The sequence below is a fragment of the Papaver somniferum genome, chromosome 3, assembly GCF_003573695.1.
Source record: "Papaver somniferum cultivar HN1 chromosome 3, ASM357369v1, whole genome shotgun sequence".
In the NCBI taxonomy this organism is placed as follows: Eukaryota; Viridiplantae; Streptophyta; class Magnoliopsida; order Ranunculales; family Papaveraceae; genus Papaver; species Papaver somniferum.
Genome location: NC_039360.1, coordinates 228,192,980 through 228,217,513, shown reverse-complemented (window position 1 = coordinate 228,217,513; position 24,534 = coordinate 228,192,980). Strand labels below are relative to the sequence as shown.

The window sequence follows — 24,534 nt, the reverse complement described above, 5'->3', positions numbered from 1 at the left end:
CAAAAATGGTTTATGGATTTTTTTTCTGCCTATTTTACCCTTGAGTTAATATTGTTATGACTATTAAATCCTACACATTATAATTTTTTATTATTTTTTTGACACCTTTTTAGAAAAAGTATGGTGTTAAGTAATATTTTAATTGATGGAATGTGATCTCATTGTTAATCATTGTGTGCACAGTATGAAAAAATATATTTTTATTTTTAAAAAATGTGTACCTATTAGGTTTACATTGTGTAAACAAATATCACATCATCATTTTGAAACTGAATGTGTACCCATTGTACTTGTCATTGTGTTCACAATAAGGATAAAATTGGAATGTGTATCCACTGTATCCCATTGTGTCCACAATAAGAATAATAAGAATGTGTACCCACCGTTTTCCATTGTGTTCACAATAGGGTATAAATTTGAAATGTGTACCCAATGATGCACATTGTGTTCACAATAAGGTATAATTTGGAATGTGTACCCAGTGCTTCACATTGTGTTCGCAATAAGAATTAATTTGGAATGTGTACCCATTGTATCCCGTTGAGTTCAGAATAAGGATAGTCACTCATTTTCCATTTTAATGAATAATAAGAATGAGTACCCATTGTATCTCGTTGTGTTCAGAAGTATAATTCAGGGAACTCATTATAAACACAATGTGGACCCACTTATTTACACAATAGGGAATAATAATTATATAATGTTTACCCATTCCTGTAATGTGCACCCATCGAACTCCACACACACACCACACTCTGAACTCCACACACTCGCTTAACACACGCACCTCTTGGATCTTTTTTTAACGCTCTAATTCGTTTTTTTCTCCACTTCTCCTACTTCTGTTCTTCTTTTTTTCTTCTTTCCTGATATATTTCTTTTCTTGTCCTGATAGAAATACGTCAATCATCCGTGAAAGCTCGAGCGTGTGATGGATTAAGCTATTCCATAAATTACGCTGGTACCAATTTTTCTCTCTGTTAATTATTTACTTAGGTTATGTTTATCTATGAATGTCTTTGAAATTGTTAATCTGTTAATTGATTCAATCTTCCAAAATCTCGTTTGTATATATTTGTTTTCTTCTAGCATTTTGGACTTGCAGGCAGGTCTTCACAAGCTAAAGGAAACAGCTCAGGCCATGCAAATTTACCGAAGCCGAGAAGTAGGCCAATCATGTTTAACATCAATAGGGACAACACTCATTGCTTTGGTCCATGCTCTATTGTTAATCAGGCCTCAAGTGGTTTGATCTCAACTTTACGATTTTTGTGTTTCAATAAAAAAATTAGGGTGTATAGTTAAAATTTAGGTCTCAGGGAAGATGGGTTCAACTCTAATTAGAATATGAGGTTGTTCGGTTTTAAAGTCACTAGTACTCATGGGTTTAACTCTAATTAGTAGATATATTTTTTCTATCACTAGTGTAAAATTTTAACTAGTAAAATTTTAATAAAATTTCTACTCATATACATTCCGAAAAAGAGCAACCATGGTGACACAATTACGACTACATGAGCCCGCGTAACAGATTCAATGGAGTTAAATTGGAGACCCAAAGATGCAAATACCATCCAGCAGCAAAACAAATCTAAAGATGATTACTTGATTCTGCCAATTTTTGCCACTAGCAGTTCCATATCATCTGATCCAGATTGTTTATTCTTTTGCAAGAGGTCCTAAGCATAATTTTATGGGACTGCTTCAGATGGGCCACTGTAGTCATTTGATAGCCAACCGATTCCATGTCAGCTGCAGTTGCATAAGATGCACAAGTCAATGCATCGCTGAAAGAGCAACGTATTGAGAATTCAGCTGGCTGTGGGAAAAGGGGAAGAAAGTTCAAAAAAAGAGAGATTTAGCAGCTGAAAATGCATAGGGAACCACATAGAGATTTCATTTTACCATACCAAGTGAACTGTCAGCATAAAAATGAACTATTATCGGGTTGTGTTTGAATTGTATCATGATTCTTATATCAGTACATATATATGCACCACAAATAATGATGCATGCACATTTACATTAACTATCAACTATCCAACTTCTCAAAGTACAGTACATGAAGATTCCCATCAAAACCGAATGATAGACAACCATTTCCATGGCATTCCAGAATCACACCCAGAAAAGTAAAGAGGTTTACCTTAATTTGTCCAAAATGATGGCCAGATATCTTACACTCATGCATTCACTAATAATCGCACTCCTAGAATTTGCAGGCGTTCACAGAGATTCAAAGTGGACCAAACCACCTTCAGTAAGCGACTACTTAAGCGATCATTTATATTACCAGGCTTGAGATTCACATCTACCAAACATGTTAACAAGGAAAAGAGCCCAAGTATTTGAGCGTTTCTAGTATGATGTGATTTAGCAGTAAAAGCATGGCATCCCAAATGAATACATTTCTTTTAGGAAAAATATCGAGCAAGTGACATGCTTCGAAATACAGAACCATATGTAGCACAAAGGATCAGATGTTCTGAACCATGAAAATTTATCACCAATTAGGAGGAACAATCCATTAAGGAGATTTTTAACGATGTTAATAACATCAGCAGCATAACTAAATGGACATATAACAACTAAAACCAAGAATTTCAGCCAATATTTACAAGCAGGATACAAGGAAGCATATGTTTACAACAAAATGGGGAAAAGGAAGAAAGCTGAACTAACCCTCTAAGATTCCAATCCAAAAGCACCCAGGTACTGATTAGTGATTACCACCAATTACTCTCAGCAGGAGCAACAACACAATTCCAGTGACGAGATGATCGAGTTACGACTGTCTATTATATTTCTTATCAATCTACATTGAACCCTTTCTTAATTTATTGACTCCTACATGTTAAATGGAACTTGGAGAGAGTTCTATTCAATCAGAGACACTAACAGTCGGCCTCAATTCAACATGCAAAATATCAAAATCCCTAAATGAAACTCCCAAGTTGAAGAACAGTATGACAAGATAAAATCACCCAAAAAAAAGCGTAACTCAATGAACTCTTCTCAGAAGTGGTATGATTTCAATTTTGTCATTTAAACTCTTGAGAGGAGAAAATGATAAAGAAAAAAAAAAAGAGAAAGGAGGAAAAGAAGAACAAGAATAGATTCCCTGATCATAATGAATTTGACAGGAAACCTGTCAGTTATGTGATGCTAATATTATAAAAAAAAATTGACCGAGGATGCTAATATTATAATTGGATGTACACTAGGTGTAGAGAACCATGTTGTGATGGAATAAGAATGCTAAACAGTTAAAAACAAGTGAATTCACATGGTGCTCAGTTCTTGAGTTACCAACATTACTGCAACGGTTTTGAATGCTAAAGATACTTAAACTAAACCTGCCATGATATAAAGTTAAAGATGCTTAAACTAAAACTGACAGTGAAACACACAAATTGTGAAAAGCTAAAGATACTTCAAACTATTGGCTACATTCAAAATGTAAATAGCAGATATGGCAGATTAGTACCATCGCCTCTAATAATCATATTCCTATAGTTTTTCTTCTTAATCCTTTGCGGCGCTTCAAGTAATCCAAGAGCTTCAGGTTGAGCAGCATCCCTAGCATCCCAGTCAATGAACCCTCCCTGCAACACAATCAAGGAAACGGTTTCAGATTCTTAATACATAATAAAACATTCCATAATTTAACTCCTACTGCCTAGTCCCCTCATAATTTAACTCCTACTGCCTAGTCCCCTCATAATTTAAAGAAGACAAAAAAACCTCGACGCCTAGACATAAAGAAATTTTGATACCACTGAGAAGTCATGTCCCAACACCACGTAGTATTGAGATGAAAATGCATTTTTTACCGGTGAAGAATTTTGTTCATTACTTATTAGAACCACTTATCTTGGTAGATCTAGCAAACAGTGCAATGAGGAGAGAGATTGAAAGGCACAATGACAAGCAACGCCAGTAACTTGTAGGGCCAGAGCCAAGCAACACACCTTGAATTCATATTCGCGAAACAAATTGTTGGATGATATACCTGATGAGCACTCGGAAAAATACTTCTTTGTTACAAGCTGTGAACAATGAGATCCATCAAACGACTAACCTGTCAGCGCAAAACATATCAAATTCCATAAGCCCCCAGAAAAATATTTATTTTAAAAAAAAAATAAAAAAGAAAAAAAAAACAGTTCAAGTACTTCTGCTTGGTACTCAAACTTTTCAGCAGGTGGTGAATCTGTGGCATCTGATGCTGCTGCAGAGGTTGATTCATAACAGTTACTCAAATAAAAAACATTTCTCAAATTAAACTTCGGTGTTGAGGGAGAAGAATTGCTTCTCCCAGTGGTTATGGATGAATACCATCTGCTTGTTGATTGGTTTGAATCAGTGACTCTAATCTGAGCAAACGAAGCAAAAACTAAAAGTAAGCTAGGGATTTCATAACATTTATTACTCGATTCCAATTCCAGTTTAAAACATCAAATAACATCACCTTGATTTCCTGCACCATTAAGCTCAACAAACCAACACAGCCACAAACCCATTCTTGTTCTCAACTGACGGCAACAATGAACACCACCAGAACCACAGCCATACACTGCAACATAACCAGCACAATCTCCTTCATCTTGAATTCACACAAACCCATCTTAACATATAGTTCTAGCTCAATCCATCACTGCAATTCCCATACACACTGTCACATCTCAGACATCAACAACACCAGTCTCTGTCAGTCCCATCAGCATCTCACAACCAGAAACTTCAATTCGTTTCAGACCCATCTTCTATTCCTTCCCAGACAATCAAATAACACAACACAACAACATCATCTCCATCTCAGACCTGAATAACAATTTTAGTATCAGCAAAAAGACTTCAAGCAAAAGAAAACCCCAAATTCATACAATTCGATCTTATTCAGAATCCTAATTCACCACCTGCAACTGATTCTTCTCAATCTCGTCAGATGTGAAAGTTGGATTAATCGAAATTGGTTGTTTCGATTTTAACCTCTGCACCAGGAAGATGATTTACTTCACTTATTTTTTATGTTAGAACTTCCATCTGCAAAACAGACACATCACATTAAAAACCCTAAAATCTAATTGATCAAAAAATAAGTAAAAAAAACACTGAAGATCAACAAATTGAACTTCGAATAACTTTTATATCATCATCAGAAAACCTCTAAATCACAAAAAAAAAAAAAAAAAAAAAAGTTAAATAAAAATCAAACCATTTAAATTATAAAGAGATAATCATAAAATAAACCATCAATATTACCTCGTTGCTGGTGAATCACAACTTCTGACTGTGAAGAAGAAGAAGAAGATGGAGGAAGAAGAAGAAGGTGGTGGGGGTTTCTCGAGGTGGTGAAGGTTGGATGATGTGGTGTTGGTGTTTAGGTTTTAGATGAACTTTTGAGGGCTGGGTTCATCTTTCTTTCTCTGGTTGATGGTGGTATTTAGGTAAAAGTTTTCGTTTTGCTCTCTGGTTTTGCAACGGGAGGCCGAGAGACAGAAATATGTAAAAGGGTAAAATATGTAGAAGATGATGAAGGTGGAGTTCATCTTTCGATCTGGTTTTTGGAGCGGGAGATGAAAAGAAAATGGGGAAATTTGGGGATCTTGTTGTTTCTCGAATTCGTTAAGTTTTCGATGATAACAGAAGATGTGAAAGAAACGGATGTGGTTAAACAAAAGCCACGTTAACAATTGATAACCGTTTATCTTTATTATCCCTAATCAATGGTCAATAGTTATCTTATTTTGGTCATACGGATCCAATGAAATGGAGGGTTAAAAATCAAGGTCTCTTCTTCATGCGGATCGGAAAATCAACGGTTCAAAATTAGCCACAATTTCTAAGACCAGATTTCAAATCACTAATCAATTTATGAGACGAGTCCGATTTTGATATAAACTTCCGATATTTCGTCTGATAACAATACAAAACTTGTTTCACGAGGACAATGTTATCGGATTGAGATGTATTTGTCCATATCAAATAGTAGGTTTCGGATAATAAAGTTGATCAAATTTCTATTCGGGAATCCATTTTTAAAACGACATTGAGGAAATGCAAGTAAGTGCACAGGATTGGACGATTTCGATACACTAATCGATTTGTGAGGCACGAATCCGATTTTGTTATAAACTTCGGATATTTCGTTTGATAACAATACAAAACTTATGTCACGAGGACAATGTTATCAGATTGAGATACATTTGGCTGGGAGTTGACTACTATAAGTCGGAAACTTCGTAAGAACGATGAATCAGACAATTTAAGGTAAGATTCCACGGAATATTCTCTGAAACCCTAAACAAACCCTTTTCTGGCGACTTCGATAAAGAATAGGCTCCGAGCTCGAAACCTGACCGGGAGTAGACTAATTTAAGTCGGAAACTTCTTAAGAACGATGAATCCGACCATTTACAGGTAAGATTCCTTCGGAATATTCTCTGAAACCTTAAACAAACCTTATTATGGCATATTGTATGCATACCTTGGCTCCGAGGTCGAAACCTGGAGGCGTGTTGACTACTATAAGTCGAAAACTTGGTAAGAACGATGAATCCATCCATTTACAAGTAAGATTTCTTCGGAATATTCTCTGAAACCTTAAAAAAAAAACTCTATTCTTGCATATTGTATGCATTCTTTGGTTCCGAGATCGAAACCTGATCATTAGTAGACTACTATAAGTCGGAAACTTGGTAAGAACTATGAATCCATCCACTTACAGGTAAGATTCCTTTGGAATATACTCCTAAACCGTAAACAAACCCTATTCTGGCATATTGTATGCATACCATGGCTCCGAGATCGAAACCCGGTCGTGAGTGGGATACTATAAGTCGGAAGCTTGTTAAGAATGATGAATCCATCCATTTACAGGTAAGATTCCTTCGGAATATTCTCTGAAACTTAAACAAACCCTATTATGGCATATTGTATGCATACCCTGGCTCCAAGATCAAAACCTGGAGGTGCGTTGACTACTATAAGTCGGAAACTTGGTAAGAACGATGAATCCATCCATTTACAAGTAAGATTCCTTTGAAATATTCTCCGAAACCTTAAAAAAACTCTATTTGTAGCATATTGTATGTATTATTTGGTTCCGAGATCGAAACCTGGTCGTGAGTGGACTACTTTAAGTCAGAAACTTAGTAAGAATGATGAATCCATCCACTTACAAGTAATATTCCTTCGGAATATTCTTCGAAGCCTTAAACAAACCTTATTCTGTCATATTGTATGCATACCATGGCTCCGAGATCGAAACCTGACCGTGAGTGGGCTACTATAAGTCGGAAGCTTGGTAAGAATGATGAATCCATCCATTTACTGGTAAGATTCCTTCAGAATATTCTCTGAAACCTTAAACAAACCCTATTATGGCATATTGTATGCATACCTTGGCTCCGAGGTCGAAACCTGGAGGCGAGTTGACTACTATAAGTCGGAAACTTGGTAAGATCGATGAATCCATCCATTTACAAGTAAAATTCCTTCAGAATATTCTCCGAAACCTTAAAAAAAACTCTATTCTAGCATTCTTTGGTTCCGAGATCGAAACCTGGTCATTAGTGGACTACTATAAGTCGGAAACTTGGTAAAAACTATGAATCCATCCACTTACAGGTAAGATTCCTTTGAAATATACTCCTAAACCGTAAACAAACCCTATTCTGGCATATTGTATGCATACCCTGGCTCCGAGATCGAAACCCGGTCGTGAGTGGGATACTATAAGTCGGAAGCTTGGTAAGAATGATGAATCCATCCATTTACAGGTAAGATTCCTTCGGAATATTCTCTGAAACCTTAAACAAACCCTATTATGGCATATTGTATGCATACCCTGGCTCCGAGATCAAAACCTGGAGGTGAGTTGACTACTATAAGTCGGAAACTTGGTAAGAACGATGAATCCATCCATTTACAAGTAAGATTCCTTCGGAATATTCTCCGAAACCTTAAAAAAACTCTATTTGTAGCATATTGTATGTATTATTTGGTTCCGAGATCGAAACCTGGTCGTGAGTGGACTACTATAAGTCAGAAACTTAGTAAGAATGATGAATCCATCCACTTACAAGTAATATTCCTTCGGAATATTCTTCGAAGCCTTAAACAAACCTTATTCTGGCATATTGTATGCATACCATGGCCCCGAGATCGAAACCTGACCGTGAGTGGGCTACTATAAGTCAGAAGCTTGGTAAGAATGATGAATCCATCCATTTACTGCTAAGATTCCTTCAAAATATTCTCTGAAACCTTAAACAAACCTTATTCTGGCATATTGTATGCATACCATGGCTCCGAGATCGAAACCTGGTAGTGAGTGAGCTACTATAAGTCGGAAGCTTGGTAAGAATGATGAATCCATCCATTTACATGTAAGGTTCCTTCGGAATATTTCATGAACCCTTAAACAAACCCTATTATGGCATATTGTATGCATACCCTAGCTCCGAGATTGAAACCTGGAGGCGAGTTGACTACTATAAGTCGGAAACTTGGTAAGAACGATGAATCCATCCACTTACAATTAAGATTCCTTAAGGAAAATTCTCTGAAACCTTAAACAAACCTTATTCTGGCATATTGTATGCATACCCTGACTTCTATTATAAGATTATTAGATATAGACCTCAGGTTCTCACTCAAATGAGATTGAGATGTAATATATCAGATGTCATGGTCCCACAGTGGATTTAGCCATGTAATCTCGTTGTAACCTCGAATTTCCATTAACGAAAAGGTTCCTTATTTATAAAAAAAAAAAAAAATTGTGAAAATGACCAGACTGCCCTTATACTAATAAGTGATCCTTTTAGATTATGAAAAAGACCAATTTACCCTTACAATGAATAAGCGCAACAAATATTCTGGAGACCATGAAAATGACCAGATTACCCTTACCAGATTACTAAAGATAGAACCCCGGGTATACATTCTGGTCAATTAGATAGGAAATAAAACCATTTTTTTTTGAAAATGACTAGATTACCCTTACCCTTACCTTAATAAGAGCATCAAATACTTCTAGAACTGTGGAAAAGACCGGATTACCCTTCTGGAAACTAATGCAACAAATGTATCGTAGACTGTCAAAATTACCAGACTACTCTTACCAGATCAATAGAGATAGACATTAGGTATACATTCTGATCACTAGATATGAAACAAAACATATTTTTTTGGAAAATGCCCAAAATACCTTCATCTTAATATGTGCATCAAATACTTCGGGAACTGTGCAAATGACCAGATTACCCTTGCTGAAAATTAATGCAATGAATATTTCGGAGACCGTCAAAATGACCAGACTATCCTTACCAGATTACTGGAGATAGACATCTGGTGTAAATTCTGATCAACCTGATATGAACTAAATCATATACTTTTGTAAAATGACCAGAATACCATTACCTTAATAAGTGCATCAAATATTTCAGGGACTACGAAAATTACCAGATTACCTTTGCCGGCAACAAATATTTCACAAACTGCGAAAATGACCAGATTACACTTACCAAAATACATGCAACAAATGCAACAAATATTCCAGTAACTATGAAAATGCCCTTACCTAAATAAATACTTCGGGTAACCGTCTAATACTAAGCTACGAGGTTTAGACGAGACTATAAAACAACCACATAATCTCATATAGATTACTGGTTTTCTATCCAAGCATGAAAAATATGTTTTGAGAACCTTTTATTAGTTGGGAAAATTCTTACTTCTCATTTGAAAATTTTCATTCGAAACGTAAATTTCTTGTTCGCGGTAGTTTTCCCGCTTCTTACTTCTCATTTCAAAATTTTCATTTGAAATGTAAATCTCTTCTTCCCGGCAGTTTTCCCGCAACTTTGTATAAGAAAGTCGACCAACATCGCCCCACTTACACATCTTAGTCAACAATGTATATGGGTCCCACTTGTACTTTGTACCAGTGAATGATTCATGAGCCAACAGCTGGCTAATCTTGCAAATAAGTTGATTTTTAAACAATAAACTGGGTCCGACTTGTACTTTATCTGTTAATGAACCAACAGCTGTCGAATTTTCTGGTGTCCATGTAATGCGAAAGGAAAATCGGAACTGCATCCCAGAGATCACAAGGTATCAAAAGAACCACCAGTCCAATGCATTCATTGTTCTCTGTCAAATTATCAATTTAACATAAAATCCCATTTACTTACCAGAACATTCTTCTAGATTTACTTATGCGACTAAGTCAATCAGACACCATACTGGTAACTAACTCAAGATGTAATTAAATTACCAGTGTAGTGGTTCTACAGAATAAAAAATCAGTACCAAATCAAGTTACCAGTGTAGTAGTTCTACAGAGCAAAAATAAATAAATCAGTACCCTATGGACTTATATGCCTTACCCCCAACTTTAAACCAGATTTCTTCGTCTTCTGGTACATGAATCCACCTAATCATTAAGAAACTAAATATTGGCCCAGACATCTTCTGATCATCAGGAATGTCAAGTAAATGACCAATTCTAGCTGCTCGGAACACAACTTTCTCAGCGTCGGTCCAGTACTTGCACTCATCTGGGTAAACATATTTCCTACACAACACAATAACAATTTATAATAAAACCATGGAGAAGTCCAAAACAGATAATGGTTTTATTCGTTAAAAGATCTTTACTCATTGCTGAAACTAAGAAACTCACTAATCGACTCCTAAATTACATATTTACCTTCCCTCAGCAACAACTGCAGGTTTACCTCTTCTCCGAACACCCATGCTTGCAACCTACAAATTGTTCCTTTGCTGCTTTAGTGCTTACGTACATTCAATTTGGTTACAAGTATTAACTTAACAATTCAACAAGGCAGATCTCTGTTACCACATTCCTCAATCAAATTAACGGATTGAGAATTTTTTTCCTCCTAATGAGTTGGTTTCCATCGCATTAACAAGGCTAATTCCCCGGTACGTCATTCGAAATCCGAATATGTGTATATTTTTATGGGTTCATTTTAAAGAGAAAACAATAATACATTCAAAACAGTTGACCAGAATATGTGTTCAAAAATGAAAAAATTTCGGGATAAAAAGGAATGAAAGCATTCATTTTAGAAATCAAGCACAAGGAGTCTATGAAGACTTGTCAAATTTGAATCTCAAGTGCCTGAGAAATAATCTGGCAACGGAAAATGTATATAACCTAAAACAGTACAATTTCAGAAAATGGTGAACAACACAGATACACTAGTTTACTGAAATAATTTCAACGATTAAATAATATTCTCATAATACGAATTCATACGGAAGGGTGGAAAGGAAGTACATAAATAATAACACGAGAACCAAATTTGAAACATATACTAGAATTTTAGAGGAAATGATTCAGTTCATAAAAATGCAAATGATGTCCACTAGATAATGTGATACATATATAGGACAAGACTTGTGGAACACCATAATCCCGTAAAGAGGTTCTACTAACAGTCCCACATGTATATATACATCAAATTAAATAAGTAAATATCAAAAGAAGCTGATATATACATACGTAAAAAGAAGTTGTACTAGTATAGTTTGAAACTGCATTTACTTGGGTAGCGAAATAACAAGGGGACTGATTAAATTAAGCTCGACAGAACTCAACATAGTACGACACTTCAAAATGCACTACCACCCAAGCATCAGATAAACACATAGGAATACATAAGTGGGACTTTATACAGACAGAAATATATGTGTCCAAACCCAAGTTCAAAATGCAGTTTAGCTACTATGATTAAAACTACCCCAGATTCATCCCCGTGGTATACATATTAAACAAGAGAAAAATACTAACTTCTATGCTTTCCAAGGCCTGCCGTAAGCTCTTCCGACTTACTGTTGCAAGCTCCTTTCATACTCTGCGAGAGGAAAAAAAAAAAGAGAAAAAGGGGTGAGCAATGCCCAGCAGGAGTTAATGGCGAAAGAGTGGTACTTGCGGAAACTTAGTTAAATATACAAGAGCAGCAAGAACATTTATACAGAAATCCTTATGTAATTAAAAATGATAACTACAATGAGCCATAAATCAAGAATAAGAGACTCTACAAAGGTTTTCAGAAATATGTAGTCGAACCTGAACATGCACATACACGAAAACAAAGGTTTTCAGACGAAAGCTATCCATTTACAAAGGAAAATGATTAATCATTGAACATAGCTATCCAATGAACATTGGGGTTGTTGTTTTCATAACATTTCTACTGTTAAAATTTTCACTTGCAAAAACAATGACGTACTGAACCAAGCTTTGAATTCTTTAATTGCATCATCTTGAGACTACAGGAAAGGAACAGCGAGGCCACCATGACCTATTGCACCAACATATCAACCAAGCAGACTACCATGGAAGATTAAAGCAAGCCCAATTATTGATAGATTAAAGGTGTACAGGAATTGAAACTAAGTTCCTTTTGTGATTTCATTTTTTATTAATTCCATGAACAAGGAATGTAAAGGTGCACAGGAATTGAAAAGTTAGCAATGCCAAACCCGACAAAGAAACTTTTAAATTAAAATTAAATAATGCATGATAGATAAGCAATTCGTTAGAAAAGCGAGTAATTTATTTGAAATAGATGCTAGTGTAAGCTATTAGAAAGTCGTACCTGTAAAGCATAGTAATACCGTGGATACTGAAACCCACAGTAACAAGTACGTTACACTTTGTCTTACTGAAACGACAGAAAACCGCTTATAAAAAATCCAGTCCACAACACTTGAATCAAATATAACTAACCCTCAGTCTGACTCCTCTACAGGGCTGCAATCAAATACAAAAGACTAGTTAAGGAACATTGATTAATCATTGAACATAGCTATCCAATGAACATTGGGGTTGTTGTTTTCATAACATTACTACTGTTAAATTTTTCACTTGCAAAAACAATAACGTACTGAACCAAGCTTCGAATTCTTTAATTGCATCATCTTGAGACTAAAGGAAAGGAACAGAGCGAGGCTACCATGACCTATTGCACCAACATATCAACCAAGCAGACTACCATGGAAGATTAAACCAAGCCCAATTATTGATAGATTAAAAGTCAATATTTCACAAAAAAACAACAGACTGGAACTAAAAGTAATGCATGAAATTGATTTTCTAGACACAAGAGGCATATACATCTGAGATTATCATTTAGCTACAATTTCACAGACACAAGGGATGAAATCTTGGAACATAAATATTCCTACGGGCTACAGCTGAAATTAAAACAGCGACTCCATCATCCATCAGTAACAACGTATTCATCCGCCACACAAATTGGTGCTCAAAAAAAATAAAAAAATAACTACAACCCAATTCATATTATAATTTGAAGTAAATTTCATGTAACCCTAATTTCAAAATCAAAATCAAAAAAGTATTAAGAAATTCGAAATCAAAATCAAAGAACTGTAAGGAGATAAAATACCTAATTCTTAAGCAATCTATTGCGAATACATGGTGTGGATGATGCTAACTATGATAGTTTCTGGGAAAAGAAGAAAAAAAGAAGAAGAAGAGCTGGTGGGTGATCGTGGTGGAGCTGGTGGTGGTGGAATTGAGAATAAGAAGAGTTGTTTCGGATGAGAGGTGGTGGATCTGGTGGCGGTGCTCATGGTGGTGGGATTGGGAGGAAGAGGAAGAAGTTTCGGGTGAGCGGGACTGAGGGAGCGAGGAAGAAGAAGTGAGATTGTCGGTAATGAAGAAGTGAGATCGAGAATAAGAAGAACAGATAATACCTCTATTGTTACCCATTCTTGAAAGGATGGTATGCTTGTAAATATGTACGAAACTTTGTCTTACTTATTAAGAGGAACACTGTTGATGATATTTTTGGTAATTCCCAACATTTTTGGGAATAACTAAATAAAAGTTGACATTTTTGGAAATTTCCTCAATATTGGGTGTTCTGTATGATAAATTTCTTGACTGGAATATCTGATGGTGTAAAACAAGAGAAAGCACAGTGTATTGGGTGCTCACTTTTTATGATTCATGTGCATCATCTAATGTAAGAACATGATCAGAATTTACTTGTGTCGATACAATGATCGGGGTCAACGCCTGAAGAAGCAAGAATAAATGGTTGGTTCTAATTTGTACGGTGCGATGGTGGAGAAGACAAACAAGAGAAGTCAAACAGTTTTTTTTTTTTGGCTCAAATGCAAGGCTGTATATGGAAGTTCAATGTGCATTTAGTTGTAAATAAATTTTGTTTTATTTTTGTGTTAGAAAAATTATTTTAAGTGCCTGAAGTATGATTGCAACTAGAGGCAGTTCAAAGATCCGGATGAAGCTAAGGTAACTACTCGAATGCGCAGGCATAGGATCATGGAAACGAGATACCAAAACCTTGATTTAAGTACAAGTTGAGTTTATTGCATTGGTTAATTGTGTATACAATTTAGACTTATACTACTTAGTAAGTGTATATTTGTTGTTTGGTTTAATGGATTTGCTGAAAAATAGTTCATACAAGTAGAATAAGTGGAGAAAATAGGAAATTATGCACGTATGATGGTACATAAGAGAACAGAGACATGGATTCCAAAGGTAGTTCAGACTCTGATGAGGATGCAATCTGATGGCACATATACCCTACCGACAAAATACTGTCACCTCCTTCAATTTAGGTTCGATGAAGGATATAACTTAGTGAGGTTCCTCTTTTTTCCATTTTTTCTAAAACTTAATGAGAACTTTTTTTGTTTGGGAGTGTTGGGGATATGATACGAGTGATCTAACTAGTTTAGGAGTGTTGGGGATATGATATGAGTTATTGATTCTGGAATGTCTTTGATAACTTTTCTTTATTCTGGAATGTCATTGATAACTTTTTCAAGATAAAATTGGATGGTTATTATTTGTTTTTCATGGGAATTGATCTAATTGCTAATTGTGCTTACTGGTATATTTGAGTGATCTAACATAACAATAAAAAAGTATGTCATTTGAGTTTGAGATAGGTTGTCAAGGTACTATACATACGTAGAGGTCTTGAGTTTGTTTTCTTACAAAATTCATGGAAACAACTTTCTTAATTCCGACTTCAATCATGTTGTGCCTACAAGATTTTCTTATTGACTCCATTGGCTTGGCTTAATCCGACTTCATGAATTTTTTAGTACCTGCAAAACTGTGTACAATCATATCAGCAAAATGCATCAAAGTTGGTAAGCTTCACTCCATTTAACATCATAAAATCGCTTCTATGAACTGGACTCTTTCAAGGGGGTCAAGCTTTCAGAAAATGTTTTCAACTCTCTTTGTGAATTATTATGGATGTATTTGATCTCTATCCATTTATTGTGAACCATTTTCAGGAATTTTGACTACACTATGGCAATTCTAACATTATGGAGATCAAATACAATTAAAGTATGAAGATAGGAATCAGAAAGTCCAATTGAAATTTGTTGGAGCCTCGGAGTACATGATGTGAATTGAGTTTCTTATAATAATACATGATCAAGAAAATTGTAACTACAATTGGGCATGTTACTGAAAATTCTATTCCGCAGGGTTTGTATGCATTTATCTATGAATCAGAATTGATGAATAGAGAGAGTAATTTATGTGATTGGAAAAAAAAATGCACATCAAAGAACAACTATTTGATCTCAATCTTTTGTTAGTTCTATATGTACATATAGTTCAAAGGGTAGTATGTATTATCCTTCTATTTACAACACTGCGGGCACCAAATTTTTATTTTTTAGCATTCATTTTTAGAATAGATTTTGTTCTTAATAAATTGAGGTTGCGTTGTAATTATCGATGTGGGGTTTTGGTGAACAAAGTAAGCCATGCAAGAATAAGTTCGTTTGATCAATGCAATTTTGGAAGCACCTGGTTTTACATTTCATTGTAAAAGAAAGGTATAAATAATTTAACATCGGTTATGTGAGTCATTCTTATTTTTTTTTTCCATATATCATTCATGTTCTTGGCATTTTTTTCCATCGGTATTGTTCTTGGAATACATGTGGAGATACGTGGTTCATGACCAATGGAAACTCTAAAACGTCTAGAACCATGTTCTATCTTTTTCTACATTAGTCATTCAACAAAACCAACAATTGTTCCTTCCGCAACGGGATCAGTTAGTTTTGTTTGCATTTGGATTTTTAATAATAGACAGCCTGGGTCATGTCATAACACGGGTTGGTGATTGGGCCCCAGTTTACCAGGATTGACGTGATAATATCGGTTGGTGCTCTATTAGTTCTTTTGCATTTTTACATATGGTTCATGAGATTCTGCCTAAGTAACTAGGGTTGTAATAGATTGGAGTTATGTTGTTTTTTTTGGAGTAAAAAGGAAAATTCTTGCAAAAATAAATGATATTTAAGTACTCTGTAATTAGGTATTTGTTGTTGGTTGTAATAGATTGGAGTTATGTTGTTTTTTTTGGAGTAAAAAGGAAAATTCTTGCAAAAATAAATGATATTTAAGTACTCTGTAATTAGGTATTTGTTGTTGGTTGCTCTGCTTAAACCTCAAACTGATCTCATCTTTACTCATCTATGGTTTATATAGTTTTTAAAATGTAAGTCAGTTGACTTGAATGCGAGTGACAAACATCGGCCAATAGTGGGATTCTACCTACTGATTCGACAAGGCCGTGTTGTGTTATTTTTGGGACTACGAAAGATATTCATAGTTATAAGGGAAATCAAGATTTCTCAACTATATTTTAAGTTTGCCTTATGATAGTTCAGATGAAAAATAATTGAACTATTTTTTATCATTAAATATCTGATCTCCTAGCAAATTGACTCATTGATTAGACATCATCAAGGCTACAACGATTGCCATTATTGACTTATTTGACTGAAAAGCTTACATGTTGATGGAGTTGAATGGTCAAATAAGTTGATGGATTATATGCTAAATGTTTTAATCTTATTGTTAACAAGTTTTGGTTATTATCTTAATTTAGCTTAATGAATTTGGATGTGCTCTTTTTTGTCCACAAGATGGAACAGTTAGAAGCAATTTTGGCTGCAAGATTGACGAGAAAATGAACAAAAAAACTGATAAGTGTGTGGTAGCGCAAATATTTTGGATTAGGTTTAGAATAATTTACCTCCTTACAAAACAGATTAACATATATTTTCTTGGGAAGTAAGGAAAATTTATACACAACATCGTCCAAGAAGATAGTTATTTATGATCTCTTTAAACTTTTCTTTCACATATCCACATATCTTATGTTTATGTTTTCCTGCATATATGCAGAAAATGTAGGTGTTTTGATCATGTAGTGTTCGAGCAAGGTGCATCAGTTGTGATTGTTGGTGGAGCAATAGAAACAAACTTATGAAGAGGGTCATCCGGTCATTTAACAGTTTTTCTTCATTTTCTTCTTTTATTGGCTATGTAGTTCAAGTGAGTTGGCGACTTGGCGTTGTTTCTGAGTATCATCACATCATATTAAAATTTATATACGAAAATAAACTTATTATACTTAATTAAATAAAAGTTTAATATATTTAAACCGTTACTTATCTTTTCCCCTAATTTGGCAGTTAATCTAAGAACGTGAAAGTTTTGTGCGTTTGCGCTCCATGTATTTTTATAGTGCCTATTTACCTTTGTTGGTTAATGTATGGGATTTTGATGTTTTTTTCTTCTTTTTAGGCAACAACAGAGATATGCGAGAAAAGAATCACTCATAAATTTTAATTATAGAACAAGAAACACAAATAAGCAGCATCGATTAATCCAACCAGAAAGAAATCACTACACCAAAATAGCCATTTGATGTTTATAAACGTTGCGCAGAATTTGTGCAACGGAAATAAAAGTTGGTAAAACGGCGTTGCGCATAGGTATGCAACGTATTTCATTCGTTGTACAAATTAATATGTACAACCTTATAAACGTTGCACAATCGATTGCAACGCTATACTTTTCTTATTTGTACAACGTTATTATTTATAGATAACACTTAGTGGGTCCCATTGTGATTTTGTTTATTTATTTGGTAGCAGTTACTTTCGTTGCTCATTTCAGGTGATTTGTGCAACGCGTAATTTTCCACTTTTATATGCGTTGCAAAATAATTTCAGGTGAAAAAAAAGATGCTGCCGGCTTAATTCCGGCACATTTCTGCACCTGTATATAAATTAATTCTGCACCTGTATACAAATTAATTTTGCACCTGCATATACCATCCTAGACGAACTAGAAGACCCAATATATCATTCAGATGGATTCTCATTATCATTACAAATCGATCAAGAAAAATTATAGATTATCACAATTGTTTAAGAACAATTCATATATTTCAGCATGTAATACTTAACAACATTGAGCAAGCTGAGTGCAGTTTGAGGCAGTTAATCAACTACAAAAATCATTCACTGCTTTGATTCAATGCTAAAAGCTACTCTCTAAAGAGATCATGGGAAAAATTTAGCATACCCTGCTTTGAGATCTTAAATCTCTGCACCTGTATACAAAGCCCTTTACCCTGCGGCAGAACCCTGGCTCTGCCCTCTCCTTGGCAGCTAATTCTAGAATTCGAGGCTCCGTGTAGTAGTCAGAGTGGAGGAGTTTTGGCATCAGTGCCTCAATATTTGCCCCGTGCTCATATAAAATGCCTGCCTCACCAGCTCTCTGACCATTCAGTGTGATGTATGAGTCCCATTTTGGGTGTTCTTGGAATGATCCTCGTGAACAACCCCATTTGCCTTTTGGATGGATTACTCTCTGCGATGAAACAAAAAGAACACGCAAATATATTTGAAAATGTTCAGAAGGAAAAAGAAAGCCAAAAAAAATTGTAGTTGGAAAATGAATAAACGTAGAAAAGAAACAAATGCTCTTTCTCAATATACAGATGCGCAATGATAGCATCTGAAATGCTTCCTGCAAACCTTCAAGGCTGTTAACCTCAATATACAGATTCCTAAGTGAAACAAGAAAATCGACTTGCAATGGACAAAAACAAAGACAAAGCCTTACTATGTTTTTCCTGATTGATAAAGCCATTCAAACTTGAACCTGAATCTTTCTCGGAGAGTTTACCTAAACAGAAAGGCAACAATGTATCAGTATATACAGCTGCAGATAAAGTATCGAAGAACGTCATTAATTCTAGAAGACCAATAATCATACGGAACTGCATCAAGGAACGTCTATACTTGATAGAAAAACACTTTAAACCGATGATACCGTGGAACCAGGCAGACAGTTAACGTTATCACCATCAAACTTTATAAACTAGTATGACGGTAGAAGTACAACCACTGAACTAGTTAGGAAGCACATGTGAAAGAAATGCTTACCGTTCTCGTGCAGAGGAATATTGTTACTATCCTTAGATTTTTCTGCCAAGGTTCTGCAGGCCCAATGTTCAAGGGAAGGTTTGGTCCAAATACATCACATATCTTCATGAGTTTGTCCTTGGCTCTTTCTACAGGATAGTTAGTATCAGCATCAATTTGAACCGCATCATAAGCTTCATGAAATAGGTTTCCTAGTCCAAAAAAATCTTACGAGATGTCAATAATTTAGCTCAAAGCTTAGAGTGTGAAAGGGATATCATCAATTGGTATGTTTCTGAACGAATAACTACCTAGAACATCACGATAATGTATAAGAAGATCAAGCTCAGCACTAACAGCTAGGTCAGCCACATAGAAAGTAAACTCTTCAGATGTTACTCTAACTTGAGCTACCTGATCATCAAATAAGGCAAGCATACACAAGTGTTCAGAAAATGAAGAGAATGTCAAAAAGGCTAGATAACCACACAACCAGTTCCAAGCACACCAAGAGGCCGGCATGCAGACCATGCTCCAAATAACAAATTACACAACAGGAGAAAACTGAACCTTGTTGCATACATCAGACTATTGTATGAAATTTCAGCTGATCTGCAAATCCTACAAAGAAAAATAAAAATAAAAACTCAATTTAAGGATCAATTTTGAAACCTAATTAGCAAAAGAGGGACTTGAAAAAGACTACACACACCAAGTAGAGTGAAAGATTGCAACGTAATTTCTGAAGCGTCTCTTCACATTCTTGTCATCCAGCACTTGAATCTCAAATGTGAAATATTTCTTGGAATTCTTCACAAGAATCGCCAAGAACAGAAGCTTTATACCAAGTGTTGCAGCAGGATCTGCAAGGCACGTAATGTAAGTCAATTGTACATTCAACCAAACAATCTCAAGGACATTCAACTGGATGTCCTCATCTTGTATTCTTTTAAGACCATTCACAACTGTAGGTAATCACAAATAAGAGATACAGATAGTTTGCTTAAAACTAGCAACAACCCTGCACCCTACTGTTAGAAACTAATTAAGAAATATTTAGTGCAGCAGCAAAAGAAAAGTGATCTTGTAAAATGTTCCAAGCATGGGGACCAGAAGTAGGTCTCCCATGACATTAGAAAAATGACTTGAGGTGGGTGATGACACAAACGACCCAAATTCGCATTTAACATCATAATAATAATCAATTGACGTTAAAAAAGTAAGAAAAAAAGAAAAAAACTTAATGATGATGGTATTAGAGTGATCGAGGAAGAGGACTAGAAAGAGAGAGGAGCCAGGGAAGAAGCAGTGCATGCTCAACCTCATCCCTGTCTCCATCCACAATTACCTTTTCCACACCAATTAATCCACCACTAACATATGCTGCTGATGCAAACCTGAATCCCTAAATCCAAATTTTAATGTCATTGCTAATAGTTCTATTTATAAAATTCTGAAAAGAACCAAGAAGCGTAGTATTATTATTACCCGCAAAAGAGAAGAAAGCCGTTTTGCTGGAAGAGGTAGTATACGCAGTAGCGCGAAGTACTAATTACCAAAAACTACCGATTTTGTCCTTGTACCTATTGTACTACTACATTTTAGACCACAATCTTCACTGGTCTGTACTACAATTTTAATACGTACTACTTACTCCTTTACGCCAGAAAAGTCGCAGCTGGAGGAGGAGGCATGAATGTCGTCATCGTCTGTTGCTTAAAACAAATTCAGCACCAAGTTTCTAAGTGAGGAGCAAAGGATAATGAATAATCAATACATAACAATGATTTTAATAGACCTTAAATGTCATCATGTTGAAAAGTGATATTTTTCCTCCTGACGCCGACAAAACATAAGAATCATTCTTTGAAAATGCAAAGAAAGGAATAGCATCTTCAGGCTTTGCATCACTGATCTCATTGGTCATTAGTGTTCCACTAGAGGGTTGCCATAATTGAGGTTGCACGTAGGTGGTTGCCTGCAAAAAGTTACACATTTAATTTACTGATAACAATAAGTCTTGCACAAATCCAAGTTTCCAGAACATCAATCATTACCTTTCCTGTTGTGTTCCGATAATTCCTCCGCCATTTCCACAACTTGTGAACCGCATTAGCTGCTAATGCTAATAGGGAAATTCCTGAATTCTTGTAAATCAATCTAGAAACCCGATAAACCATTAATGAGAAAGGAACAACCATTATTAATAGAAGATCAGGCAATCCAAATAGACTAAAAGGGAAAACAATTAATCTGACAATACATACTTCTTTTGAAGAGAAAGGAACCAATTTCATGCAGGTGAATGAAATGTCTCCAATATTACGATTCAGAGATACTCCCGTAGAGCTAACAAGTTATCTGGAAGGCATAAGGAACGACATTGAGATGTCTCGTTGATTTTAGTTAGCTTCCAAATCTTAGGTTTCTCTACAGACTCTTCAGTAATTCTCGGTTTCACATCCGCCGCCAAATATAGACAATGTGTTCAAGAACTGAACAACTACAGATCTATCACAGATCCAGACCCAAACAACCGACGAGAAGCACCAAATCAACTTATCAATCCACCCATTACCAAATCAACCCACGAGAATACCGACAAACACGACAAGGACAGTACATTGAATCTCTAAATTTGTTCTTATACGCAACAACAAGAAAAGCCAACAACCCTGCATCAATACACAAACACCATACTTTAGCACTTTGTTGCTTCACACCAACATAGACAACAATAATAATTATACCCCTTTATGTTCAAACATGCAATCTGAAATCTATACTTAGTGAAATCTGAAATCTATACATACTGAAATTTGTTGCTTAACCAAAACAACAGCAACAACAACAACATCTAGACAGCATGGATTTCAGATTTCACAGTATATATAGATTTATAGAACCTCTATCAAATGAAGTAAAATCAGCAATAATTGAATACAACTTGGAAAGCATCAGATGACCACAAACTCTACACAAAAACTAAAACTCTATACATAACTGAGTCATTCACAAAAACTTCATCTTCAACTGAATCAAATCATACCCAATCATTTAAATCTACATATATTACAGAAAAAGAACACCAAAATCAAAAACCCCAACTCTTTCAGATGCTAGTTAGGTCAAAATCAAAAACCCTAACTCTTACAGATTAGGTCAAAATCAAAATCCCTAACTACTTCAGATACTACTAGTTAGGTAAAAATAAAAAACCCGAACAATTTCAGATACTGGTTAGGTCAAAATAAAAACCCCTAACTCTATCAAATGATTTCAGATGAAAATAAAATTAACCACAAACTAGTTTATACCTGATGATAATCCAACAAACTAGTTTATATCAGAGGTTGAATAATTTGATTTTTAGATTTCAGGGAAATAATTTATAAATCGAGATTTCTTGATGATGGGTTTTGATTAAATGATGGATTTCTTGTTGAAACCTAAAATCTATTGAAGATGGGGTTTGATTAGAACTGCAGATTTGGTGAAGAAGAGAAAAGTTTTTCTCTTCACTCTCGGTTGAAACCAAAAGAGCTTTCGATGAAAAATAAAACGCGAGAGAGAAATGTGTGAAATAAAAAATTTTAAGAAAAAAAAATCAGAAAATTAATTAAATAAAAAAACTACTAAAAGCCCGTTAAAAAGACGTTTATTACAAAAAAAAAAAAAAAAAAAAAAAAAAAACAAAACAAAACAAAAACAAACCACGCGGTGTACAACGATTACACGCGTTGACATTAGCTGTAACTACTGGTTTTAGATTAAACAAGAAGAGAAGAGAGACTAGAAGATTAACTTTGAACAGAACTGTTTTATTGAGTTTTCTTAAATATATTATACAAAGAGACTCGATACATGTATATATATACACAACTGATGTGAGGTTTAAGAAACAATATTTCCTAACTAAACACAATTTCCTAATATACAGAGATTACCAAATATACAAAGACTGCCGTGTATAATGTTGAGTCACGTTGTGTTAACACCCTCCCGCAAGCGTAACGGGTTATCCTGAACCGTAAGCTTGAACCGTAAAAGAGAAAACCTGTCTTTAGAAAGTGGTTTTGTGAATATGTCCGCAATCTGATCTTTAGATGATATAAAACGAACGTCAAGAAGTTTAGAAGCATCTTGATCACGAACAAAGTGATAGTCAATTTCAATGTGCTTCGTTTGTGCATGAAATATAGGATTAACAGTAAGATAGTTGCTCCAAGATTGTCACACCATAAAATAGGAGGAGAACAAGTAGATATGTGAAGTTCCGAAATGAGTGATTGGATCCACATAATTTCTGCAGTTGCAATAGCAAGTCCCCGATATTCAGCTTCAAAGCTGGGACGAGACACTGTTTTCTGTTTACGAGCACTCCAGGAGACAATATTTCCACCCAAATAAACACAATATCCACTAGTAGAACGACGATCATCAAGAGAACCAGCGCAATCAGAATCAGTATATGCACTAAGAGATAGCTGTAGAGAAGGCGATGGCCGAAGAAGTATACCAAAGGTAGACGTATTCTTGAGATAACGAAGTATGCGTTTAACTAAACTCCAATGAAACTCAGTAGGAGCATGCATAAACTGACAAACTTTATTGACAACATATGCAAGATCTGGACGAGTAAATGTCAAATATTGCAAAGCACCAACAATACTACGGTATTCAGTAGCATAAATCAATAAAGTGCTACGATCATAGGAAATATCTCCAGAAGTACTAAGTGGAGTATGAATTGGTTTGACTCCATCCATTTTCGCTCAAATAAGAAGATCATGAGCATAACGTTGTTAAGAAAGAAATAACCCCGAAGAAGTACGAATTGCCTCAATGCCAAGAAAATAAGACAAGGAACCAAGATCTTTAATCGCAAATTCTTGTTGTAAACAGGTGAGAATAGAAGTGATACCTGGAGTACTGGAGCCAATGACTATAATATCATCCATGTAGACCAACAAATAAATAGTACCATAAGTACCATTGTAGATGAATAGAGACGAGTCACATTTCGAAGTAACAAAGCCAATTTGTAGCAAAAAGGTACTAAGTCTGTGGTACCACGCACGAGGAGCTTGTTTGAGTCCATAGAGATAACGGTGTAACTTGCAAACATTTGTAGGAAAACGAGAATCCACATAGCCCGTTGGCAGTTTCATATACACCTCTTCTTGAAGTTCTCCATGTAAGAAAGCATTCTGCACATCAAGTTGATAAATAGGCCAA

General features: G+C 35.2%; 1 protein-coding gene and 2 long non-coding RNA genes across 19 annotated transcripts; all 3 read right to left on the bottom strand.

Moving 5' to 3' along the window:
• Positions 1 to 1,427: 1,427 nt before the first annotated feature.
• On the bottom strand, positions 1,428 to 5,623 carry LOC113358857. Of its 7 annotated transcripts, none has more exons than XR_003364779.1 (6): positions 5,266 to 5,623; positions 4,920 to 5,046; positions 4,472 to 4,824; positions 4,176 to 4,376; positions 2,683 to 4,081; positions 1,428 to 1,819 (listed from the first exon to the last, which is right to left on the bottom strand). It is a non-coding gene; the product is annotated as an uncharacterized LOC113358857 (long non-coding RNA). The 7 variants fall into 7 exon arrangements; XR_003364780.1 differs by having other exon boundaries at positions 1,428 to 1,787; XR_003364781.1 differs by having other exon boundaries at positions 3,488 to 4,081.
• A 3,865-nt stretch (positions 5,624 to 9,488) lies between these two features.
• LOC113362218 lies at positions 9,489 to 13,726 on the bottom strand. 2 transcript variants are annotated; one of them, XR_003365637.1, is made up of 6 exons: positions 13,452 to 13,726; positions 12,642 to 12,796; positions 11,831 to 11,894; positions 10,724 to 10,779; positions 10,401 to 10,588; positions 9,489 to 10,104 (listed from the first exon to the last, which is right to left on the bottom strand). XR_003365637.1 is itself a non-coding variant. In XM_026605170.1 (6 exons), exons 4-6 carry the CDS (start codon positions 10,768 to 10,770, stop codon positions 10,037 to 10,039), a joined length of 363 nt encoding a protein of 120 aa, XP_026460955.1. In that variant the 5' UTR covers positions 10,771 to 10,779; positions 11,831 to 11,894; positions 12,642 to 12,796; positions 13,452 to 13,726; the 3' UTR covers positions 9,489 to 10,036. The 2 variants fall into 2 exon arrangements, 1 of the variants encoding a protein (XP_026460955.1); XM_026605170.1 differs by having other exon boundaries at positions 9,489 to 10,164.
• Positions 13,727 to 18,217: 4,491 nt separating this feature from the next.
• LOC113362217 lies at positions 18,218 to 22,884 on the bottom strand. 10 transcript variants are annotated; one of them, XR_003365633.1, is made up of 13 exons: positions 22,614 to 22,884; positions 21,564 to 21,971; positions 21,354 to 21,456; positions 21,095 to 21,274; positions 20,951 to 21,005; positions 20,785 to 20,879; positions 20,645 to 20,701; positions 20,009 to 20,159; positions 19,867 to 19,917; positions 19,608 to 19,710; positions 19,318 to 19,508; positions 18,995 to 19,057; positions 18,220 to 18,739 (listed from the first exon to the last, which is right to left on the bottom strand). It is a non-coding gene; the product is annotated as an uncharacterized LOC113362217 (long non-coding RNA). The 10 variants fall into 10 exon arrangements; XR_003365635.1 differs by having other exon boundaries at positions 20,951 to 20,974; XR_003365634.1 differs by having other exon boundaries at positions 18,219 to 18,739; positions 20,645 to 20,693; positions 20,951 to 21,274.
• Positions 22,885 to 24,534: the final 1,650 nt, after the last annotated feature.